At 37.8% G+C, this 23,443-nt stretch overlaps 2 protein-coding genes across 19 annotated transcripts in view; both read left to right on the top strand.

Moving 5' to 3' along the window:
• Positions 1-18,139, top strand: part of cux2b (cut-like homeobox 2b) — a 163,504-nt gene extending 145,365 nt beyond the window's left edge. For all 3 annotated transcript variants that reach the window (XM_077223423.1, XM_077223424.1, XM_077223425.1), the window contains 13 exons: positions 1,924-2,028; positions 2,273-2,470; positions 3,448-3,506; positions 3,584-3,632; positions 3,979-4,078; positions 5,096-5,740; positions 6,933-7,031; positions 9,149-9,966; positions 11,077-11,242; positions 12,699-12,983; positions 14,713-14,901; positions 15,316-15,592; positions 16,567-18,139. In XM_077223423.1, coding sequence (XP_077079538.1) covers positions 1,924-2,028; positions 2,273-2,470; positions 3,448-3,506; positions 3,584-3,632; positions 3,979-4,078; positions 5,096-5,740; positions 6,933-7,031; positions 9,149-9,966; positions 11,077-11,242; positions 12,699-12,983; positions 14,713-14,901; positions 15,316-15,592; positions 16,567-17,218 — 3,642 coding nt within the window. In that variant the 3' untranslated portion in view covers positions 17,219-18,139. The remainder of the gene's footprint in view (positions 1-1,923; positions 2,029-2,272; positions 2,471-3,447; positions 3,507-3,583; positions 3,633-3,978; positions 4,079-5,095; positions 5,741-6,932; positions 7,032-9,148; positions 9,967-11,076; positions 11,243-12,698; positions 12,984-14,712; positions 14,902-15,315; positions 15,593-16,566) is intronic.
• Positions 18,140-22,901: 4,762 nt separating this feature from the next.
• The window catches only part of mtmr3 (myotubularin related protein 3), a 35,753-nt gene continuing 35,211 nt past the window's right edge, over positions 22,902-23,443 (top strand). For 10 of the 16 annotated variants that reach the window (XM_077223440.1, XM_077223439.1, XM_077223438.1 and 7 more), the window contains exon 1: positions 22,925-23,064. The gene's annotated coding sequence lies outside the window, so the exon portion shown is untranslated. Of the gene's footprint in view, positions 23,065-23,443 lie in introns of all 16 variants that reach the window. The other 6 variants (XM_077223428.1, XM_077223435.1, XM_077223433.1 and 3 more) reach the window with 4 other exon arrangements.

The following is a 23,443-nucleotide window of genomic DNA, read 5'->3' on the forward strand; positions in this document are numbered from 1 at the left end:
GAGATGGATGCTGAGAGATGTGGTGAACGAGGAGGGCTGTTAGTTACTTCATTGCGCTGATTGCTTCCTTTTTTTCCACTGTGATTTGCTTTTTCTCCCTTTGCCAGCAGCTCTTAGATAAATGATTCGAAAATGAGTCATTAATTAGCAGGCCGAGTGTGACAGAGCAGGTAAACAGTTTGAGAAGAAAGTGCCTGCAAGTAAACACGCACCTCAGCAGAGCGGAGCAGACTCGCGCTCGCTCTCGCTGTTTCACCTGCGGATGTTTCTCGCCACCTGTAAATCTCGTCTGATTGGGCTTTCGAGGGCGTTCTTGTTCCGTTCGGCCTGATTGTTCCTTTCATTATGGATCTCAGGGAAGGTTTGGCCCTGATTTGTATTGATGCTCAAATTGCCCAGTATTTTGCTAAACAACAGTCTGCATTAACATTGACTGGGGAAAAAAAAGACATAAAAATGTCTGAAAATCATTGCATGCAAAATATCAAAGTGAGCATCATTTGTTTTCAAGAAAGACGCTTTTCGAGCCGAACATTTGTCAAAAAACAGTTTGAAATAATAAAACAGTGCAAATCAAGACAAAAAGTATTGACACTAGAGTTCTACTTATAAATGTGTGAATATCATTGTGTTAGAAATAAAATATCAAAGCAAGTGTCATCTGTGCTCAAATGCTGCAGGAGCTTTTCTGGGAACTGTGTCCTCCTGGGAAGCTCCTGTGTACGAGTTGGGAAGTCATAATTATGATTCTCATTCAAGTGATTTTGGTCTTAAAGTAAAATGGATGTGTTTGGGAAATTCATATTTCTCTCTCTTTGTTTTCATCTTATTGAAAAAGACAGGAAGCATTTTTTAGCATTGATGCAACAGAAAAAGATGTACATTAGTTGTGCAATTGATGCTTTATCTGTGGCTTTTATCATGTTTGTGCTGCCATAATGTAAGATGGAAAAGTAGGGTAGTATATTATCACAATTATTGAACCACATGGACCCTGTAAAGCCTGACAAAAATTATCCAATAGTTTATTAGACAAAATATTTAAAAAATGAGAATCATATTTGAGACATAAGGCTTTTATGGCCCATATATTATGATATAGTTAAGATATGGAGCTCAGACTCAAGGTGGAGAAAACATTGCAATTTTAATCAGAGGCTCAAACTGAGCAAAAATATGCAATTTGGTCCAGATGCTGATATTTATATAGCCAAAAAGCAAGATGAAATTCTGATTCTTGTAATGTAAATCAGTGAGATCTTTATAACAGTACAGCAGATGCTTACATATAATGCATATTAATATCAGCTGTCAAACCTCTGTAGTTTTAAAACATATAATGCAATGCAATAAAATGATGATTGATAGATGAACTAATAGACCTTGCTCAAAAGCCTGATGATCATATTTGATACTCATGCTTGAACATGAATTTTTCTAAAATAAAAAGAAAAAAAAGAAAAAAGAAATGATGTGGATAATCAAGTAAACCTCACTTGCTTCAGTCCAGTCAGTGTTCATCTAGCAATATTACTAACAATATAAAAAATGATTCTTATGTTTACTTCATACAAATCACTGCAGATTTCACATCATAAAGACATGTGAACCACAAGATGGAGGACGTTTTTACTGTTACTAAACGTAAAAACGTCTTTTACTTGCTAAAAAAGTATAAGACGACAGAAGGCATGTAGTTGATTGTGTGTAACAGCTTTTCAGTTTTGATCATGAGAATAATTTAGAAATTTGAGTATCACAGTTTCAATTCACCTGTTCGGTTTAGATTTTTCTGACTATTATTTCAAACTTGACAGGGTTGAGTGCGATGCGAGTGTCTATGATCATTCTTGGGGTTACGGTGAACACAAGCTGGATGTTCAGCTCCTCTAAAGTTGTCCAAACTTGTCTGTTTGATGTCAGAGAGCAGATTTTGCCCAGAGGGAGGTGGAGAGGCTGAGAGAGCAGCTCGCCGGCACTCAGAGCACTTCTAAAGCGACCGGCCCGTCAGAAGAGCGACCCAAGGAGGTAAAGACTGAGTCTCGCTTTTAGATGAAAGCCGGACGACTCGCCTCGCCACAAATTGCCACCTTAACATGTCCAATGTTAGTGAAGTGGGAGGAAATGATCACTTGCTCCCACACCACTGGATCCTCATTAGTGGCTCTTTGAGGCGATGTGATTATAGGAAGCCAGAGAGCTGGATGGTATTTTGAAGTTGAAAAGAGAGTTTCATGTCCCCCTGATCTCCTCCTTTCATTGGTGGTCTCAGGAGAAGGAGCGTGAGAAGCGAGACGAGGGCTCACTGTCGCGGCTGGAGCTGGTGCTGTTCTCCAAGGACAGAGAGATCCTCAGACTGCTCGAGAACGTCCAGAGACTCCAGTTCACCTTACAGGAAGTCCAGGACTCGTCGGCCAATCAGATAGCAGAGCTGGAGCGGCAGCTGGCCTATAAGTCAGAAGCTATAGAGGTGAGAGCAAACCAAACTTCATTCATGTAGCTGTAGTATGAGGTCAGTATATTAGAGTTTAAATTTATACTTTTACCACCAGCTTAATTGTTTCTATGTAACTCGATAACCACTGTTGCAGATTTGTTTAGGTTTAAAGAGGCTCATATACAAGCATTTCCTTCATTGACATTTTCCACCTCTTGCATGTTGTTTATTATATATTTTTTGGCTAGTTTGATTATGATTTCAGTTTGATTTCAGATTTCAGTCATATGCATAGTATTCTCAGCTCTATTTTACTATGTTTAAATTTACAGTACTTTTATCTAATCCAACTTACATTACATCTCTCTCCAAAAGTCCAGAGATTCCATCATGCGTGTAAAATAGTGCAAAAATAGTGTAAATAAACAAACTTAATGCTTTTTGCTCTTTCTGTAAAATGCCATTCAAAGTTTTTTTTAAAAAGAAATTAATATTCACTAAGCATCAAAAGTGACAAAATATTTCTATTTCAAATAAATGCTGTTCTTTTGAACTTTCTGTTCATTGAGGAATCCTGAAAATTAAAATGTATAAATTTCCATAAAAATATGAAACAGCACAACGGTTTTCAACATTGATAATAATCTGAAATGTAGAATGATTTCTGACGGATCATGTGACACTGAAGACTGGAGTAATGATGCTGAAAATTCAGCTTTGATCACAGGAATAAATTACATTTTAAAATATATTCACATAAAAAACTGTTCTTTGAAATTGTAATAATATATCAAATAAATCCAGTCTCTGTGAACATAAAAGATGATGCAAAATTTAGCAATTTTTCATGTAATTTTAAATCAATGTGTGCTGCTTATAAATTTTCAAGAGACCAGACAGATCAGACTACAACATATTGGTTGTTTCTCCATCGGTTGTCTTTCAGCTTCTCTCATGACTGTATTGATTTAACAATGACCCATAATTAACATCTTGATTTGTGTCTGTAGACCCTGGAGGCCAAACTGCAGTCCCAGATGGATTATGAAGAGATCAAGACAGAACTCAGGTGAGGTTTCCAGGAACACAGACTATAGCGATGATGTATCAGGATGATGATGTTAACGTATGGTTGTGTGTCCTCAGCATCCTGAAAGCCATGAAACTGGCATCAGCCAATGGAAGTTCATCCCAGGTGAGTGAAACAAGTGTTATTCCTGCAGAGAGCTTTAGGATTTCTAACAGCATTGCATTATATTGACATAAGGTTACGGATCCTCTCAACTAAAAGACAAATAATCTTCCCCATGAAAAACAGTTGTCAATGAGGAAACGCCACAGTGGTCTGTGTGTAAACGCCTCACTAGCGTCATCCATAATGTAGATCTGCATTGATCATGAGAGTTTAACTGCCTGTGTGTGTGTGTGTGTGTGTGTGTGTGTGTGTGTGTGTGTGTGTGTGTGTGTGTGTGTGTGTGTGTGTGTGTGTGTGTGTGTGTGTGTGTGTGTGTGTGTGTGTGTGTGTGTGTGTGTGTGTGTAGGAATCGGCCAAAACCGCTGAGGCACTGCTGTTGGACAAAGAAGCCTTTCTACCCTCTCACAAATTTCTTGTGGAGAAAGTCAGAGTTTTACACAACAGCGGTGAGGATGTTTCCGTTCACGGATGCGTCACTAAACTTTTCCCTTCTGTCTTTGAAGTACCTTGTAGAAGGGTTATTATAGTAAACTTAAACCATAATAAAATAAAAAATATCTTTGTTACTTGAAGTAAAATAAACTTTAACTGAAATAAAATAAAATATTTAAAAAATATTACTGAAACCTTATTTATATAAATAGCTGGTTATCAAAGCAACATTTCTTATTTTCATTTAGTTTAACTTTATCTGCTGATAAAAATATACATATAATAATATAATTATTATATAATATAATAATAAAAATATAATAAAAATCACAAACACACACAACAAAATTACATTGTATATATATATATATATATATATATATATATATATATATATATATATATATATATATATTAGTATCTGAGTGATACTAAAATAAAAAACAGCTAGACATTTTATGTGGTTAAAATATGTTGTATAATGAAGCTAAATTGTATTATTCTAAACTATATATATTGTTTGTGTTTTTATTTATTGACTATGTTTGTTATTAAATTAAATAATTACTAGTAATGTATATATTATTTATATATGTGTGTTAATATTAAATTAATCATCAATTATAATTAGTGGTTAAATTAAAATGAAATGTTACAAATATTTTTGTTTAATAATTCAAAACTGTATAAATGGCTTTTAAATTTTATTTTTTTATATATTTATGTATAAATGGCTTTTATTTAATTTGTATTATATATATATATATATATATATATATACATACATTATTTATTGAATATTTGATTTTATGAATTTTATATATTTTGTTTATTTTTTTGTCATTATTTTTAAATAAAGTTATTCCAAGAAAATATGATAATTAAATAAAATAATTAATAATTATTTATATTTAGTACTTTATTTATTTATTTATTTATTTAGTAGTTGTATTTATATGGCTCTTCTAGGCACATTTTAGAGAAATAACTATCAGTTTTTCCAAATCAACATGTATTTCTCTCTGTCTAAGATGAGGGTCATTCTGAAGACTCCAGCAAGAACGTGAGTCGCCCGGCGGGGTCGTTTTCCTCTCCTCCAGGAACCCTGCCCATAGATGGGCGTACTTCCTCCAGCCCAGGCCCGCCCAACACTGACACGCCCTCCTCCACCCACGAACTGCCCCGCCCCTTCTCAGTGTCACCCTTCTCATGCGAGAAACATCCTGGAGACCAGCTCCTGCAGAAGCAGCTCCTGTCTCCCCTCTTCAAGAAAGACGGCTCCTCCATCATGGCGTTCCCCACCGCCCTCTACGCTGCTAAAGCGGCCCTCATGTCAGCCAATCAGAACGCCTCTATCCCAGTCGCAATGGAGACCGGCATGCCAAGCGACCAATCGGAGAGCGGGAGCTCAGGGGGAGGAGACGACGACCAGGTGGACACGGCAGAAATCGCTTTTCAGGTCAAAGAGCAGTTACTGAAACACAATATCGGTCAGCGTGTGTTCGGGCACTACGTGCTGGGCCTTTCACAGGGCTCGGTCAGCGAGATCCTGGCTCGACCCAAACCCTGGAGAAAACTCACTGTCAAAGGCAAAGAGCCTTTCATCAAGATGAAGCAGTTCCTGTCAGATGAGCAGAACATCCTGGCTTTACGTACCATCCAGGTTCGCCAGCGAGGTGAGTGAACCCAACCGACCCAGAGAAGCTACGACACTCATTATACGGCTGTAGTTCAGTCCTGCCTTTCAGTTTAAAGATGCAGTCGCCTTATTGACATTACATGACAATCACATCAATTATTTCATTACAAACTCATTAGCTACACCAAACAATATATATATATATATATATATATATAATATCTAGTAATAATGCTGACATTTACATGACAATACAGCTGAATCGTGTTATATATAACTTACTTTGGTTAAAAAAAACAACAACATTGTAATATTTTTGTTTGCTAAATTTGGTGAACACAAAATTCCTATTAATCAATCAAATTTTTTAAAGCAAGGGTTAAGTTTGGGTTACAGTTAGTACAATAATGCAATGCTTTTAAATCTCATAAAGGCAAGATGAAAAATACTACGATGATATAAATAACAATATCATCTTCATGGCCATTAAAATGGCATTACATATGTGTGTGTGTGTGTGTGTGTGTGTGTGTGTGTGTGTGTGTGTGTGTGTGTGTGTGTGTGTGTGTGTGTGTGTGTGTGTGTGTGTGTGTGTGTGTGTGTGTGTGTGTGTGTGTGTGTGTGTGAAATTAAAATTATTTAGATTTTAGGTGAATATGATCCTGAAATGTTCTTGACAAGTTTCAAGAGAGATCACAACTGCGATTATCCTCCTGCTGTGTCCTTATAATTTGATCCCACATTACGGAAGATAAATGTGTTGTGAACCGTTTCAAGTGTTTGACCGATCCCACAGGCCCGTCTGTCATCCTGAAGATCTCATCCTCTAAACCCCACAGAACCGGTTCAGACCCCCGGAGAGAACCAGTCCAGTTTCCTGTACATCACTGTATTCGTGCACAACTTCCGCACTCCCTACCGAAGCCTGTGTTTGTTGCTCTCACAGCTCTGTTTTCTTCCTCAGTTTTGAAAGTAAAGCTTTCACGTGTTAGCGCACCCTCACTTGATGCCAGCTTCTCAAAGGCGGCCATTGATCTAGCAATCAAACGCAAAGCTTTGGATCTGCTCTCTGATCAGCCGGCCCACTCACCCCTCTCTCTCTCTCTATCTCTCTCTCTCTCTCTCTCTCTGTCTCTCTCTCTCTCTCTCTCTCTCTCTCTCTCTCTCTCTCTCTCTCTCTCTCTCTCTCTCTCTCCCTCTCTCTCTCTCTCTCTCTCTCTCTCCGGCAGGGAGCATCACTCCTCGCATCCGAACTCCTGAAACTGGGTCAGATGATGCCATCAAGAATATTCTAGAGCAGGCCAAGAAGGAGATCCAGTCACAAAGAGGTGTGTATGAGACACCAAATCCACAGGCAGTTTATGAACCGCACACAATAACACACAGATCTGCTATTGTTTTACATAACGGGATGTCTGATGTGTGTGTGTTTGTTGGAATCATCTACTCGGGGTTCACAATTACTTCTGCACTGCGCAAAACAATAAAACAAAAAACATTCTAAAATAAGATACATTTACTTGAGAAACAAAATTGTCTCACTATTGAATATATCCTGATTTAAAAACTTTTTTGTCATAAATATAAATAGAAGAAAAAATTCAATCATAAACATATGCTTAAATATATTTTTAAGCCTAACTATAACAACATTTAGTGAGGTACATACAAAACATTTTTATAAATAAAATGTAATTAAAAAAGCAAAAAATAGATTTAGATGTTCCCTGATAATAGGTTCTCTTAATGTCTTAAGAAATGTTGCTTCTAATCTAAATTAATCTTGTTTATTGAAGGATGTTGAGATACAAAGACAAAAATATAGATTAGGAAAAATAATTTTTCTATATTTTGCATTCAACGACAAGGTCATGGGTTCCATTCCAATGAAACACGCATACTAATACAGGGTGTGTGTCATTGTGCCCTGTCTGCTATATTTAATTCTGAAATATTTTAAATAATAATAATTCTATTTATAATAGAACAAAAAAAGTATGGATGCATAAGCATACTGTATGAAGACTTCAGATGCTAAAACCTCTAAGACCGTCTGGCATTTTTTCTTTTAAATGAGCATTTTTATCAGGCTCCTATTTCACTTTAATGACTATGAAAAGGTTATTGGTCAGTTATTGAAATGCCTTATTTTCACAAATGTCCCTATTAAGAGTAAAATTAAAAACATAAAAATGGCCATTTAAAATAAATGTCAGACGGACTTAGAGGTTTCGCATCTGAAGTATTCATATATTTTTTAGCACAAATAAAACAGAATTTAGGTATGTATGTGCTTAAAATAATTTGAATAATTTTAAAGATGTACTCTCTGAAAATATATTCTCTAAATATCTTATACAATTTCGCTTTTCGAGTACATTTAGTTTCTTTATTAAAGAATGTTGAAATACCAAGACAAAAGTACAGATTACGAGAATTATTTGTGCAGTGTGGTCGCATTATTTTAAATAATAACAATTACTATTATATTTAGATTCATATTTTTATAATAGTTATTTATTTTAAATTTATTTTAATACATTATATTATTTATTAAAATATATTTGTATTAAATATTACATTATAATAAAATAAAATAAAAATACTTGATAAATGGTAATTATTGGTCTATGTTCATACAGTCAAACCAAAATTTATTCAGCACCTTCAATATTTCTCACATTATCACAGTTTATTCACTATAGTTTAGATGTTGGTGATAAAATATGACAAGAACTTGTTGATATTTCACTGGTTTTGTCCGTCCTTCTGTTTGACTGTCTCACAGAATAATAATGTTGAATATCTTTCAGCTGTTAAATTTAACTACACCATTAGATAATACCAATTTAGCTAAAACAATTACCAAGCAACGCTTCATGTTGTTCAGTCTGTGGTGTAAAAAGGTCGCATTAGCAATTAAAGAGAAAAACACTTCAGCGAAACATGCTCAGGTCGAAGTGACTGAATAAACGTTGGTCCCAAATCTTCATAAATTTTACTGATAGTCTTTGTATGAAGAATTTTGGGGTATAATATGTCACGATTTACTTTATTTAGCTATCCTCACTTACATAAATGAACTATAGTGTCCTGCACATACTAGTAAAAAAAAAATGAAAAAAGATTTATATCCGGACTGTATATTCTAGTGCAAGTGGCTGTTTCCGTGTGTCTTGCTGTTTTGAATTTTACAGTAAATAATAATCATTGCCATTATATTTAGATGAATAATTAAATATTTTGAATTCATTATATTATTTATTAAAATATATTTGTATTCAATATTACATTATAAAAAAATGTTTTTAATAATAATGTAATGTATTTTAATCATAATTATTGGTCTATGTTCACGTTCTAGTACTAGTTTTAAATAACCCATGTTACGGTAAAAGCAGTTTGTCCTGTAATGCATGTGTTCTGATCCTCTTGTGTTGGATAGGGGATTGTAAGTCGTCTCTGGGATGTCCATCGGGCCGGAACAGCTCTGGAGGCAGCAGCGGTTCTGACGAAACCATCAAGAGCATCTTGGAGCAGGCCCGTCGGGAGATGCAGGCGCAGCAACAGGCCCTGCTGGAGATGGAGGTGTGCGGTCGGGGCGCCACCAGTGAACGTCTCGTCCCGCAGGATCCCACCAAACCGCAGCCGCCCCCCACATCGCCCTTCATCAAACAAGAAGAGGGCGTATCAGTGCCGGTGTGTGTGTCCAATCCCACCGGCAGCCCTCAGACGCCTCTCAGCGTCCTGTCACCCGCCGCCTTCGTCCAAAACATCATCCGTAAAGTCAAGTCTGAGATCGGTGAAGCCGGCTCGTATTTCGACCAGCACTGGTCCGTTGAGCGCAGCGCTGTGGTGATGGGAATGAGCGGCACCTCTCACCCCTTCACCTCCGTCTCTCCCTCGCTCTCCTCCTCTTCGTCCACATCAGTGCCTCGTCCCTGGCCTCGGATGGAGAACGGAGACTGTCCTGTGAACGGCGAGGAAGCGTCCGCGCCGGAGGATGAGTCCGCGTTGAGTCGGCAGGTGGAGATTAAAGTGGAGCCGGACGTGTCGGTCAGCGGGGAGACGCCCTGTGGAGCGGGACGGGTGTCATACTTCCCCTCATACATCCCCCGGACCCTGAAGCCCACCGTCCCGCCGCTGACCCCCGAGCAGTACGAGATGTACATGTACCGAGAGGTGGACACCCTCGAGCTCACCCGGCAGGTGAAGGAGAAGCTGGCCAAGAACGGGATCTGCCAGAGGATCTTCGGAGAGAAGGTGGGATTGAGTGCGTGTCCTGAAACTGCACAGCCGGAGAGAACCTTTCCGTATTATAATGAGTCGAGATCAAAGCATGCATGAAACTATTTTTTTTACACCCAAATCTGCCACAAATGTAATCTTATTGAGTAGAAATCTGATTTAGTATCTGATACCCACATCTAAACATTCATATCTAATTCTCCTCTTAAAGTTCAGATTTTTTTGTCATATGAAATCAAAACTATATTTACTTGCTTAATACACGTTTCTGGTCTTATTGTGAATGATTAATCCGTGCATATTGTTTAAAAGAAGAAATTAGACCACAGTGCTTGCCTTGCGGTTATTTTATTCTTTGAAGAAGAATAATTTGAACTGATATTTCTATTTCTTCTTGTTGGTGAGCTCAACCGGGTTTGCATGCAATTGCAATGCACTGATAGTCTCGTACTTCAGTCCATGCAAAATAATACGAATATTGCATGTAGAATAGTTTTTTTTTTAAACTTATGAAATCAAGTACTTTTTTGTCTTCATTTAGTACTTAATGTTCATTTTAAACTCTAGATCTATCATTTTATCATTAAAAACTTAAGTGCCCTTTATACACTACTGTTCAAAAGTTTAAGGTCAGTAAGATTTAATGTTTTTTAAAGAGTCTCTTCTGCTCAGCAAGGCTGCATTTACAGCCTTTTACTGCATTAACTGCATTTGCAGCCTTTTACAGAATTTACTGTATCAAAAATACAGTAAAAACAGTAATATTGTAAAATATTATTACAATTTAAAATAATGGTTTTCTATTTGAATATATCGTAAAATATAATTTATTTTCAAAAGAACAGCATTTATTTGACATAAAAATCTTTTGTAATATTATAAATGTCTTTACTGTCACTTTTGATCATTGCATCTCTTCTGAATGAAAGTATTTCTTTAAAAACAAATCTTACTGACCCCAAACTTTCAGAGTCCAGCTGAAGCTCTTGTATGTGTGTTGTCTTTTGCTGCCATCTAGTGGTCACTAGGATAGTTGATAGTGAAAAGCAATGAGGGTTTCTGTCCATGTGTGACATAACTTCAGACTTATTTTGAATGTCTCAGCTGTCTCTGTGTCTCTCGCAGGTGTTGGGTTTGTCTCAGGGCAGTGTGAGTGACATGTTATCCAGGCCTAAACCCTGGAGTAAACTCACTCAGAAGGGACGCGAGCCGTTCATACGCATGCAGCTCTGGCTGCTGGATCAGCTGGGTCACGGACTCAACCAGCTGCCCAACCACAGCCTTAACCAGGGTCAGTCCTGCTTACACACACAACACAACACACACACAGCCAGTGGGGCCTTTATAGGATTTCTTTAATGCAACAGGAAGTTTAAAAGGGACAGTTCCCCCAAACATTTTAATTCTATCATCAACTACTCTTATGATCAATGTTTATATGAGAATAAAGGCATTCATTGAATGTTCATCAAATAAAGCGATCATGTCTTTTAAGAAGATTTGGATTAAATATGGATTTACTTTACGTTCTCTTTACTGCCAATGGAGGGATAGAAATCTCTCAGATTTCATAAAAAATATCTTAATTTATGTTCTGAAGATGATTGAATGTCTTATGGGTTTGGAATGATATGAGGGCGAGTAAATGATGGCAGATTTTTTGGGTAAACTATCTTTTTCAATTTTAAACTACCATTACATAATAGTAGTGTTTGTTGTACTGGTTCAATAAAATCATAGTTTTTTGTTTGTTTTGTGTTTTGATAACAGTTACTACTAGTATAATAATGAACAAGTTAAACCAATCAGATAAACAAAATAAAATTATAATAATTTGTAATGTAAATTATAATATATATATATATATATATATATATATATATATATATATATATATATATATATATATATATATATATACTGTATATTACGGTAAAGTGACTTTGGAATTCTGTTAATTATAGTTTTAGGGGGAAAATGTGCTTAAGTTTCATGAAAATTATTAAAGTTAGGCTTCATTAACTGTAAGCAAAGTATGATTTCTTATTTCCTATTTAGTTTCTGGGTAAAATTTTTTTGTTATCAATCATTCTATAGACATGCTATTCCAGTCACACTTTCTTTTAGTTTGATGTACACATCAGAAAAAAAATATATTAATAATAATTTTTAGGTACAATATATTTATTGTGTTCATATTGTATTGCAAAACACTAGTGCTGCTATTGAGGTGTGATACGGGTACCGTTAGGACAGGTGTGGTGTGTGTGTGTAGGTTTAAGGCTGGGTTATGGAGTGAGAGAAGGTCAACAGTGTAATTACAGCTGTAGTTACATGCAGGTATTTTTTAAATATAAGTAACCTGGAAAATACAGTATGTACACAATAAGTGTATTGTATCAAATTTAAATGTTAGTAAATCATATTTAAAGACACTTAATATATAGTGGGACCGTTTCTGCGTAGTAGGTCTACAGTATCATAACTAATAAACCTAAAATGCTCCTGACTATAAACACAAGGCAACTTTTTGAGCAATGTTGCTGGGTAATCTTGCCGGGCGATTGTTGCGTGGGCACTCTCCCATTGAAAATGGGCAATACATTTCTATCTGGATAATTCAGATCGGTCGTGGGCCCTGTGTCTCATCTGGTTGCCTGTTGACGACAACATTGCCCAGCAACATTGCTCAAAAAGTTGCCCTGTGTATCATCAGTTTAAGATGATCCTTGTCTGTTGGTTCTCAGATAAGAGCCCTGTGACGACCCGCTCGTCCCCGTCCCCTCCTCTGACTCCTGAAGACGGTCAGCCCAACATGAGCCTGGAGCCCGTGAGTCTGGCGCTGGAGAGCAGTAAGGAGAACCAGCAGCCTCAGCGTGTGGATCCTCACGGAGAGAAGAGCCCGTGTGTGAGCGTCCCCCAGCAGACACACACACCGCTGGGCATCCAGGAGCTGGTGGCCATGTCTCCGGAGCTCGACACATACGCCATCACCAAGAGAGTGAAGGAAGTTCTGACGGACAACAACTTAGGTGATTTACAGCACAATACACACAGCACTTTGTGAATCACAGCATTTCAGCACACAGACGATGAGCATTTTAGCGTGAGGTATACACTGTTCAAAAGTTTTTTATGTTTTTGTAGGATGTATCTTATGCTCACCAAAGCTGCATTTATTTGATACAGTAAAAACAGTGAAATATTATTACAATTTAAAATAACCTTTTTTCTATATGAATATATTCGTAAATGGACTGCATTTATATAGTGCTTTAACAGACCTATATTACTATATTATATTATAAAGTGTAATTTATTCCTGTGATCAAAAGCTGAATTTTCAGCATCATTACTTCAGTCTTCAGTGTCACATGATCCTTCAGAAATCATTCTAATATGCTGATTTGATGCTCAAGAAACATTTCTGATTATTATCAGTGTTGAAAACAGATTTTATGTGGAAACTGTTATATATTTTTTCCAGATTCTTTGATGAATAGAAATTTCAACAGAACATGTATTTGAAATAGAAATCTTTTGTAATATTATAAATGTCATACTGTCACTGTTGATCAATTGAATGCATACTTGCTTAATAAAAGTCATCGCATTTATTTTTATAGCACTTTATACAATACAGATTGTTTCAAATCAGCTTCACGCGATAACAGGAAAATGATAATTCAACGGTGCAAACATAGTTCAATTTTGCTGTAAAGCAGCTTTAAAAAGAATTGTTCAGCCGAAGTCATTTCAGTGTTGATTCAGTTCCGATATAAAGATCATCAATTATTAAATGAGTTCAATTCGGCTATAAAGCAGCTCTGCAGAAAACAGTGATGTCATCATCCAGCTCAGTTGGGTTCCCATACAGCAGTGTCAGTACAGTCACATCAATAATATTGTTCAATATTAAGTGGGCCCAAATAAGCAAGCCAGAGGCAACAAAACGTGACATCCATCAGGTGACAAAATGGAGAAAACAACTTAGGAGAAACCAGGCTCAGTCGGGGGACCAGTTCTCTGGCCAATGAACAAACAAACACAGTGTGATTTAATTTCAGGCTGCATCATAAGTCACAAAACAGATTGTGGATAAAGTATTCATTTATTTAAAAAAAACTGTAGTGTTATGATTTCTAACATAGTCACGTTCTCTTAAAGTCCCCCTGTAGTCAATAATTGTATCCCTTAAAACTCATCTTTGATCACCGAAATTACATATTTAAACGTTTTTTTCCTTGAAAAAAAAATTCTTCATCCCTTGAAATATCTTGAATGTAACTCAACACCCTTGCCTCATTTAGTATACGTGGTTCTATGAATATGCAAATGAGCCCCGCCTCCACTCACTCACTCAGCTCAGAGATCCACTCGTTGACGATCACACGTTGATCTGATTGGTTACAAGCTAGTTTGTGACGTCAGAAACACCAGCGATTTCAAACCGTGTTTTTGAGACTGTCTTTGGTTCACTGCAGTTTTAAGGAGAAAATACTCAGCAATGCTGTCGACTTATGAATTTACACATGGTTTGTATTAAAGCGTATATAAAAACCCCACATACGCATATAAACAACATTAAAAGCTGGATTTTCACCACAGGGGCACTTTAAATACACCCAGGACAGGTGGTTAAAAAAAGAAAGTTTTGAATCTATTTATTGAAACAGACACTTTGATTCATGTTGAACATACAACTAAGGAGAATTATAAAGACTGTAGGCCAGCTTAGTAACAGTATATGTGTTTATGCAGGTCAGCGTCTGTTTGGAGAGAGCATTCTGGGATTGACCCAGGGTTCAGTGTCTGATCTGCTGTCCAGACCGAAGCCCTGGCATAAGCTCAGTCTGAAGGGCCGAGAGCCGTTTGTCCGCATGCAGCTGTGGCTCAACGACCCGCACAACGTGGATAAACTCAGAGACGTCAAGAAAATGGAGAAGAAAGGTAATAAATAACAAACATCTATTCAGTTCTTCAGAGATTCTGCATCAGTTCACAATCAATTTTATTACGTTCACTGTACAAAAAAACTTTTTATTTTTATCTCGTTTTCCACTACAAATATCGAAACATTCTTGAATCAAGATGTATTTACTTGAGAAGCAAAATGACTGAAGATATTAAGTCTTGTTTACCGAAAACAAATGTCTGCCACTTTAAATGCTCAAGCTCTTTGAAGCAGGATGGATTCTGATTGGCTGTCAGTGTTTTATGAAGACAAAAATACTTACTAAGCATGTGTATGACCCACTTACTGTAAAGGTGCAGTTAATCATAACTTGTAAAGCATGCAGTAAAGTCATCTCAAGTAACTAACTGCTTAAATACAAAAAGTCTCCCCCCCCTTCTTTTCTCCAGCATATCTGAAGAGGCGATACGGTCTGTTGAGTCCCGGCTCAGACAGCGATTCCCCCGGCGCTCATTCTGACTGCATCAGTCCAGGCCTGACCCCGCTGGAGCTCTGCCCGTTCAGCCAAGCCAAGAAACCTCGAGTGGTGCTGGCGGCGGAGGAGAAGGAGGCTCTGAGGAGAGCGTATCTCCAGGAGCCGTACCCCTCTCAGCACACCATCGAGATGCTGGCCGCACAACTCAACCTCAAAACCAACACCGTCATCAACTGGTTCCACAACTACAGGTACCAATCTGATCCTTTCTGCTACGTACCTAGTAGAAAGTCAGCTACAAGAGATGTCAAAGTTGTGATCAAACTTTTGAAAGCTGTAAATGGGGGGTTGGCTCCGCCTGCTGGACATTTGAGGAGTTGGAAAAGAGAACATGATAACTCCACCAGTATTATTAACAGTGGCATAGTTGATTTTTTCAATGATATTTTAATAATTTTACCTTTGGTACCCCCAACCAGAGCACACTGTAAGATACAGTATCCCACAATGCAAAGTTCTTGAACTGGATCACATCAGCAGCAAACTATTTCTTTTTTTTAATCCAAATGTTAATTTTCAGATGATAACTGGATGCACTGAATTACACATGCAATGCAGTGAGATCCAGTAGTTAGTTACTGTAGTATTGTTTATTAACTATTAGTATTTATTAATAGAATTTTCAGTTTTCATTTATTTATTTTCATTTTTATTTCAGTAATTTATTTCAGTTAGTATATGAAATGTTTTTTTTCCATTATATATTTACATTTTATTTCCATTTTAATAGTTTTAGTTAACAATAACAACACTGTTTAGATCATGTGACAACAATATAGCTCACTGCAAAAAATAAGAACAGAAGGCAGTATACTGTGCATTCACACAGTAAATGTATCGGTTAAACTTAACAATAAGGTTCATTAGTGTATTAACTAACAATGAGCAAAACATTTGTTACAGTATTTATTAATTTTTGTTAATGTCAGTTAATAAAAATACAACTCTTCATTGTTTGTTCATGTTAGTTCACAGTGCATTAACTAATGTTAACAAATACCACCTTTGATTTTAATGACGTATTAGTAAATGTTGAAATGAATATTAAATAATATTGTTCATTCTTAGTTCATGTTAACTAAGGTAGTTAACTAATGAACCTTATTGTAAAGTGTTACCAACGTATCTTTGTCCTGAGCTTGTTTTACCATCATCCCCCCCACAGGTCCCGTATGCGACGAGAGGTCCTGATGGAGGGTCTCCAAGACAACGACACGGACGCCGAACACAACAACTACTCCCCCCTGGCGTCCCACAGCCCCGTGTCGGACCGGGACGACAGGAATCATCTCTCGGGCGTCCACAGTCGTCCTCTCAGTGCCGGCCCTCGACGCTTCAGCTTCAAACAGGAGGACGAGGACGAGGAGCTGCGTGTGAGGCAGGCCAAGTGTTTCTCTGTGGGCGTCCAGTTCTCTCCGCTGAAGAGCGACCCGGGCCGAGGGGACGAGGAGGCGGGCCTCAGTCAGGGTCCTCAGAGGAACAGCTCAGCGGAGTCGCCCGAGGATCCCGTCAGCTTCAAAGCTTCGTCCGAACCGTCCCGGAGCAGCCTGGAGGTGTCCCTCAACTCGCCCTCGGCCGCGTCCTCACCCGGCCTCATGATGTCTGTTTCCCCCGTCCCGTCCTCGTCCGCCCCCATCTCTCCATCACTGCCCTCCCTTCCAGCCCCGACCAACTACAGCCTGGAGTCGCCCTCGCTCAACCCCAAACTCAACAAAAGCACTCAGAGACGCAACGAGAAGATGGCCAACCTCAACAACATCATCCATCGGCTGGAGCGAGCCGCCAACCGCGAGGAAACGCTCGAGTGGGAGTTCTAGAGTCAAAGAAGATCGTCGCACGAGCCGCTCTGACGAAAAAACCTGGCCGTCGGATATATTTATAAACACGTTTTAGCTATTTTGATAAAGTAACTTTGAATTCTACGTCACAGCACTAGCTGGTGTTGTTTTAAACAGCGGAGGAGAGAAAACGTAGCGGTGTCATGAAATGCACACTGACGTCTTGTAGATTGCCACTGGGTGAGATTATTCAAATAAAAGACCTCTGTCTTAAGCCATCAAAAAGCACTACTTATTTAAAAACAACAAAAGAGAGAGACAATGACCAAATTTGCTAATTTTTGAATAGCAATTTTTCAACTTTTGTCTGTAAGACGGGACACGAAGTCAAGTGACGTGCGACAGCTTCACTCTGACCGAGGGATAGTCCTAAAAGACTCTAAATAGTGAACATTGCATATGTATTTAGTTTCTTGGTGACATGTTTTGGAACTTTTGTTATACAAGCGTACAACGTGTGATTGTGTGTGTGTTGTAGAAATCGTCTGCAATAGCCTTCTCTGAACAAGATGTAGCATGGAACATAATTTACCCTCTATTTCCTCTCTAGATAGTAACCTGTGATATACTTGAGCGATACTATAAAAAGAGAAAAACGGCAAAAAACAAGAAAAAAGGAAATGTTTTTAAAAAGTCGGTACGACGGTAGAGGCATTTTTGATTTCGTGAACGTGTCATTTTGTTATTTTTTTGGTTGGATACTTTGAGGTTTTACACCCGGGCTCTTGTGCACAGGTCACACACTGCAAAAAAATGCTTTTCCTACTCTTGTTTTCCAGCACAAATATGGAAACAAAATAGATTTACTTCAGTAAGAAATAAATGAAGTGAGAAGATGTTTACTGAACAATTGCTCAAAATTAACTGAGTTTGTGCTTGAAACAATAGGAAATATCTGTCAGTGGGGTAAGAAAAATTATTTGAACGAATTCTTGAATTTAATTCTTTCCGCCATGGATAAAAAAACTTTTTCTCACAATTCTGACTTTTTTCCTCACAATTGCAAGTTTATATCTAACAATACTGAGGAAAAAAGTCAGAATTGCAAGATAAAAAGTTTTATTAATTCTGTTTTAAGCACAAACTTGATTTTGAGAGTCATTTTTGCTTCTCAAGTAAATTTGATATTTGTACTGCAAAACAAGAGAAAAAGGCTAAGTTAGGAAATGTGTTTTTGCAGTGCACATCCTCAATGATTCATCACACCTGTACCTCACTGTCCCGACGAGCTGGTCTCACACAAACACACACTTCCTGTGACCTCTAACGCTTCAAGCATACCTTTACGCCCAGAGCTTTAGAAATAAATGTAAGAGAGGTTTCAGAGGAGCCTGAAAGACCACCGACGGAGAGACTGCTGGGGTGGGACGGGGTTTGTTAGCATGCGTATGTTTTAAACTGATCCAGTCGTGGCGACTAACATGCCGTACTCGTTTTATCATTCTTCATCCCTCTATCCGTCTGTGTTTCCTCCCGCATGAGAGTCGTGGGTCTCCCTCCCAATGGAAAAACATGATCCTCCTACATGAGGGACAGGAGTGTCCTTCTGATGTCACTTCCTGTGGAGAATGACTGTATGCTTATCTAAGGCAGTGTAACACTTTACGTTCAGGTCATTTTATAATTAAGACATTTTAGCAGGGAGTTTAAAATAAATGCACTTCAACTCAAATAATGACATACTGGAGATCAGGCGAGAATCTGTTTTTAGTGCGCTTTAATTCTTTCTTTATCATCCCATGAGCACTTGGTCTCATTTGCTGTTTTTCAGTGATTTTGATACTTATTTCCAGGTGCTCTTTCTATTGCAGGAGATTCATGGAAATTTTACTTCATAGTAATTATAATAATTATTCAAAGGCCGGAAACACACTCTTCTCAAGCTGTGAATGCTTTTTCAGCACATTGCAAGAATACAGACGTGCTTTAATGTGCTGTATGTGAGTTTTTTATTTTATTTTGGAGTAGCGCACACAGTATTTTATGACTACCTGACAGATATCACAGAAACGGGTGTCTTGAGAAATCACACCTGTCTCTGTGACAGAACAATACTCTGTAGACGATAAAACAGCGTCAAGCGGCCTGTGGTTGTTAGCCAATCAAATGCTCTCTGCCTGTCAATCATTTCACATGTACAGGTTGTTTTGAAGAGAGGGCATTAAAGGGATAGTTCACCCAAAAAACGTTAATTCTGTCATCATTTACTCACCCTTCATTTCTTCCAAACCTCTGTGAGTTTCTTTGATCTGTTGAACACAAAAGAAGATATGTTAAAGAATATCAGTAACCAAACAAATGTTGGACCCCATTGACTTCTGTAGTATGAGGGGAAAATATCATGGGAGTCAGTGGGGCTCATCTAATGTTTGGTCACGTGTGCTTACGTTATATCAGTGAATTGCTTTCTGAGACATTTCGCTTGTGTCGATAGAAGTACAGGGATTCACAATCCTTGCTTAGAGTCTGTTTCAGGTCTAATACTGAGTAACCCTAAATCAAAAGCAGACACACTGAATGCATTTGAGGTCTGAACACAATGACCAAAGCAAAACAAACACTCTTTCCCTCAAAGGACGGCCTGTTTGTTTTCTGTAACTTTGTGAACACTAAAACATGCAGCTTTATAGACCTCGCAAACCGTGAAATCGAATAAGAATCCTCATGTTTGATCAATCCAGATGTTCTTCATTGGTGCGTTTTTGCTGCTGTTGATTGAAATACTGTTTTTTATTTATTATATTATAAAACATTGACGTTCCTTTCCTACTGTATCCTGTTTTATACTCGATATTTACAACCACACGAGAAAAATACACGCAGCACTTAGAAAAATGTGAGAATATGAAGAAAGGACAGCAATTATTCTGAATTTGTGTTCTTTGCCTTCATGTCTTGTTGAGGTTGTTAGAAAACACTTGCACATGTCTTAATAGTACTGAGGGTCAGATCTTAAAACATATGTAAATATATATAGATATTACACATTTACTGAAAAGGATATATCTTAGGTCCTTGACACTAGCGTGCTGATGATATTTAATAGAGTGTACAGTTATATTAACCAAACACATAGAGCCAGGGGTGGTCTGGCAAGCTTGCCCATGTTCTAGAAACTTCTCAGGGTAGACTTGCTTCTCTAAGCTTTACAAAACCTGTCAGGTCGCACCACTGGTCAACGTTTACTGTTCCTAACCCGTTCGCTTTTCGGTTGACTGATCATGTGATTTGTACATCTGATCAATTGGAAAAAAGAATCTCATGTACTTTAATGCATACTCTTATTATTAATAACAAGCATCAGACACCAACTTCTGAACAAAACAGAAAATCTGAATGCATCTCATCTGAACTCGTGCAGATTCAAATGAAACCTCAACGACTACTTCTCTCTCTCTCTCTCTCTCTCTCTCTCTCTCTCTCTCTCTCTCTCTCTCTCTCTCTCTCTCTCTCTCTCTCTCTCTCTCTCTCTCTCTCTCTCTCTCTCTCTCTCTCTCTCTCTCTCTCTCTCTCTCTCTCTCTCTCTCTCTCTCTCTCTCTCTCTCTCTCTCTCTCTCTCTCTCTCTCTCTCTCTCTCTCTCTCTCTCTCTCCCTCCCTCTCTCTCTCTCTCTCTCTCATGTTATTGTTCGTGTAATAAAAATTCCTGTTGACAACAGATTTTTTTAACCATTCTAAACTGCTTTCATTTTCTGTATGTTTCTTTTTAACATTTGTATTTTGCATGCGTTGTTTTATTTGCGAGGATCGGGAATGTTTGAGTGGGTTTATTTCCCCCAAGAAATCAGCACTTACACATAGTTTCACTTCTTGCAGGTTATAATGGATGATACTGTATTAGGCACTTTCCACAAATGCAGTACAGTCATTTTTTCTTTTTCTTTATTTTTTTTTTTTTGCTTGAGAATGATTAGGCGACACATTATCATTACATGTACTATAAATTTAACCAAGCATGAAAATTATGGTGTTTTTAAAAAATGTCATAATTTTGACCATTGAAAGTCTACTATTGAAAAAAACTTTTACTTAAGACCAAAAATCATGTTTAGCTATCTGTTTTCCATCACTTATCACATGATTTGACCCCAATGCAAAAAATATTTGTATTCATATGTCCCATATTTTGACAACAGGACCTCATAAAATAAATAGAACACTAAACGGCCTCCTGAGGATGATTACAAACGTTTTATGAAGGTAACGCACCTCCTTTCACCAACTATTTGCTGAAAAGGAAAAAAAGGCTTCATTTTGTTAGGCATTTCAGGCCCTGTTTTGTACCTTGTTTGTGGAAAGTGCCATTCCAGTATAATAAAATGAGTGGTCATAAGTAACTCGGCCAAAACAAGATTACTTTAATATCTGCGGTGCTTGAGTGTGTTTGTATATGAATTATCCCAGAGCCCTAGGAAACACTGGCCTTTTCTTTATTTGAATAGTAAAAAATTAAACCGCCTCACTGAAGAATTAAAAAACTGTCAGACTTGAAAACTTAATTGTCAGTTCTTTTTATGATTTAATGTGTGTGTTTGGAGTTTGTACTGTGTGTAAATGAGGCTCTGTGGTGAGTATGAGATTGAATTCGACACAAGCGGGAGGCAAAACTCTGTGTTTGGTTGTTTCTCTTTTGCGCATTTTTTCCCTCTTTCCAACGTTTGCGCACATTTCCCATGACCTTATGGCAGAGCACTTAAAGCTTTGGTTGTTAAAGAGAGGACAAATAAATGTCATGTGTCTTTTAATCACATATGTACCAAGTCATTATTGAATACAGTACATCATTGTATAAACCTTTTTTGTCTGTGTGTTTTTTTACTCCTCGTACTGTAGTAATTTTCACGGTAAAAGGCTTTACATTGCCAACGCATTGGTAACTTTAAATTATAGACACATTACAAACAAGCCCAGTTGCATTAATGCCCTTCTTTTCTTTTCATGAATTTGAACCAAGTTGAAAATATGAGAAAAGTGGAATTAAAATGCCTAATGGTTATATAATAATAAAGTGTTTATCGGGTAGGGTTAGGAGCAGGTGAAGGGCTTTATTGTCCCAATAAGGCAGTATTTATTTAATATAATTTTCACTCAATATATTATTATTGCACAGGGCATATAATGTATAATAATGTACTGTTTTATAATGTAGGCCTAAAATACTGAGGTGCAAATACAGTATCTGATTACTATTTAGGCCTATACTTATTGCAAAGAAAATACCTTTATGTGTACATGGTGTGGCCTAAATGGCGAATCTATCCCTATTTGCAATGTGTAGCCTAAATATTGCCACTAAACAGCACTTTCTCACTGTGATAAATTTTGTAGGTATGCAGGAATTGACCCAAAATAAACCTGAAAAATATTTACTGGACTTGTGAAAAATGTGACAACTAGCCCCAGTCTTACCTTTTAAATTGAAATCAACTTGTTTTCTTTATTCACTTTCAATTAAATGTAGTTTAATATGGGGCAGTTTAAACATTCCTAACAAATACAAGGATTGTTTTTATGCCAAATTCCCGTATCCATTGTCTGTGTAATTATTTATTTATTCATGTATATAAGCAGCTTTAGTTTTACATCCACTTCAAAGTTTGTTTACATATCCGCCCCTCCCCCACAACTCGTTCTAACATGGTGACGCAACTTGCGCCATGACGTCATGACGTCGGGGAGGCTGCGATGACGACGGGATTCCACAGTGGGACGGGCCGACTCTGCAAATGGCTACGAGGTGCAATTTGTCGATTTCTTCATCGTTAAACTCCCCTCCTGCGACTCGGAAGAAAGAGTATACCCGCTCTGCCTCGCAGGCTGCCTTCAGGTGAGTGAGCTGTGCCGTTTTAACCCGAGATGCGGGTGTTTTTCGCCGTGCTTTGAGGCCTTATCTGAGGGGTCCGCCCTCTGCTCGCGACAACAACAACAACAGACGCCGAAACGGGCCTCGGCTGAGGATACATTTAATAAATGCTTCACATGAGCTGTAAAACAATCACCGTGGTTTAGAGGGTTGTGCTATTTAGTTGGTTTGATATACATTTGACCCCTGACAGGGGTAGAAATGCGGCCTTTTAGCTCAGTTTTTGTCGGTTACTTCGCTCGAGCTCCAGTCAGTGAAACCGCCGCCGCGCGACTGACTGACAGTGCTCCTTACAACAGTTCACCATGGTAACCAGCTTTATGCAATTGGTATTGCTATAAAA

The sequence above is a fragment of the Siphateles boraxobius genome, unplaced genomic scaffold, assembly GCF_051911475.1.
Source record: "Siphateles boraxobius isolate OS27281-9 unplaced genomic scaffold, OSU_SipBor_1 9, whole genome shotgun sequence".
NCBI lineage: Eukaryota > Metazoa > Chordata > Actinopteri > Cypriniformes > Leuciscidae > Siphateles > Siphateles boraxobius.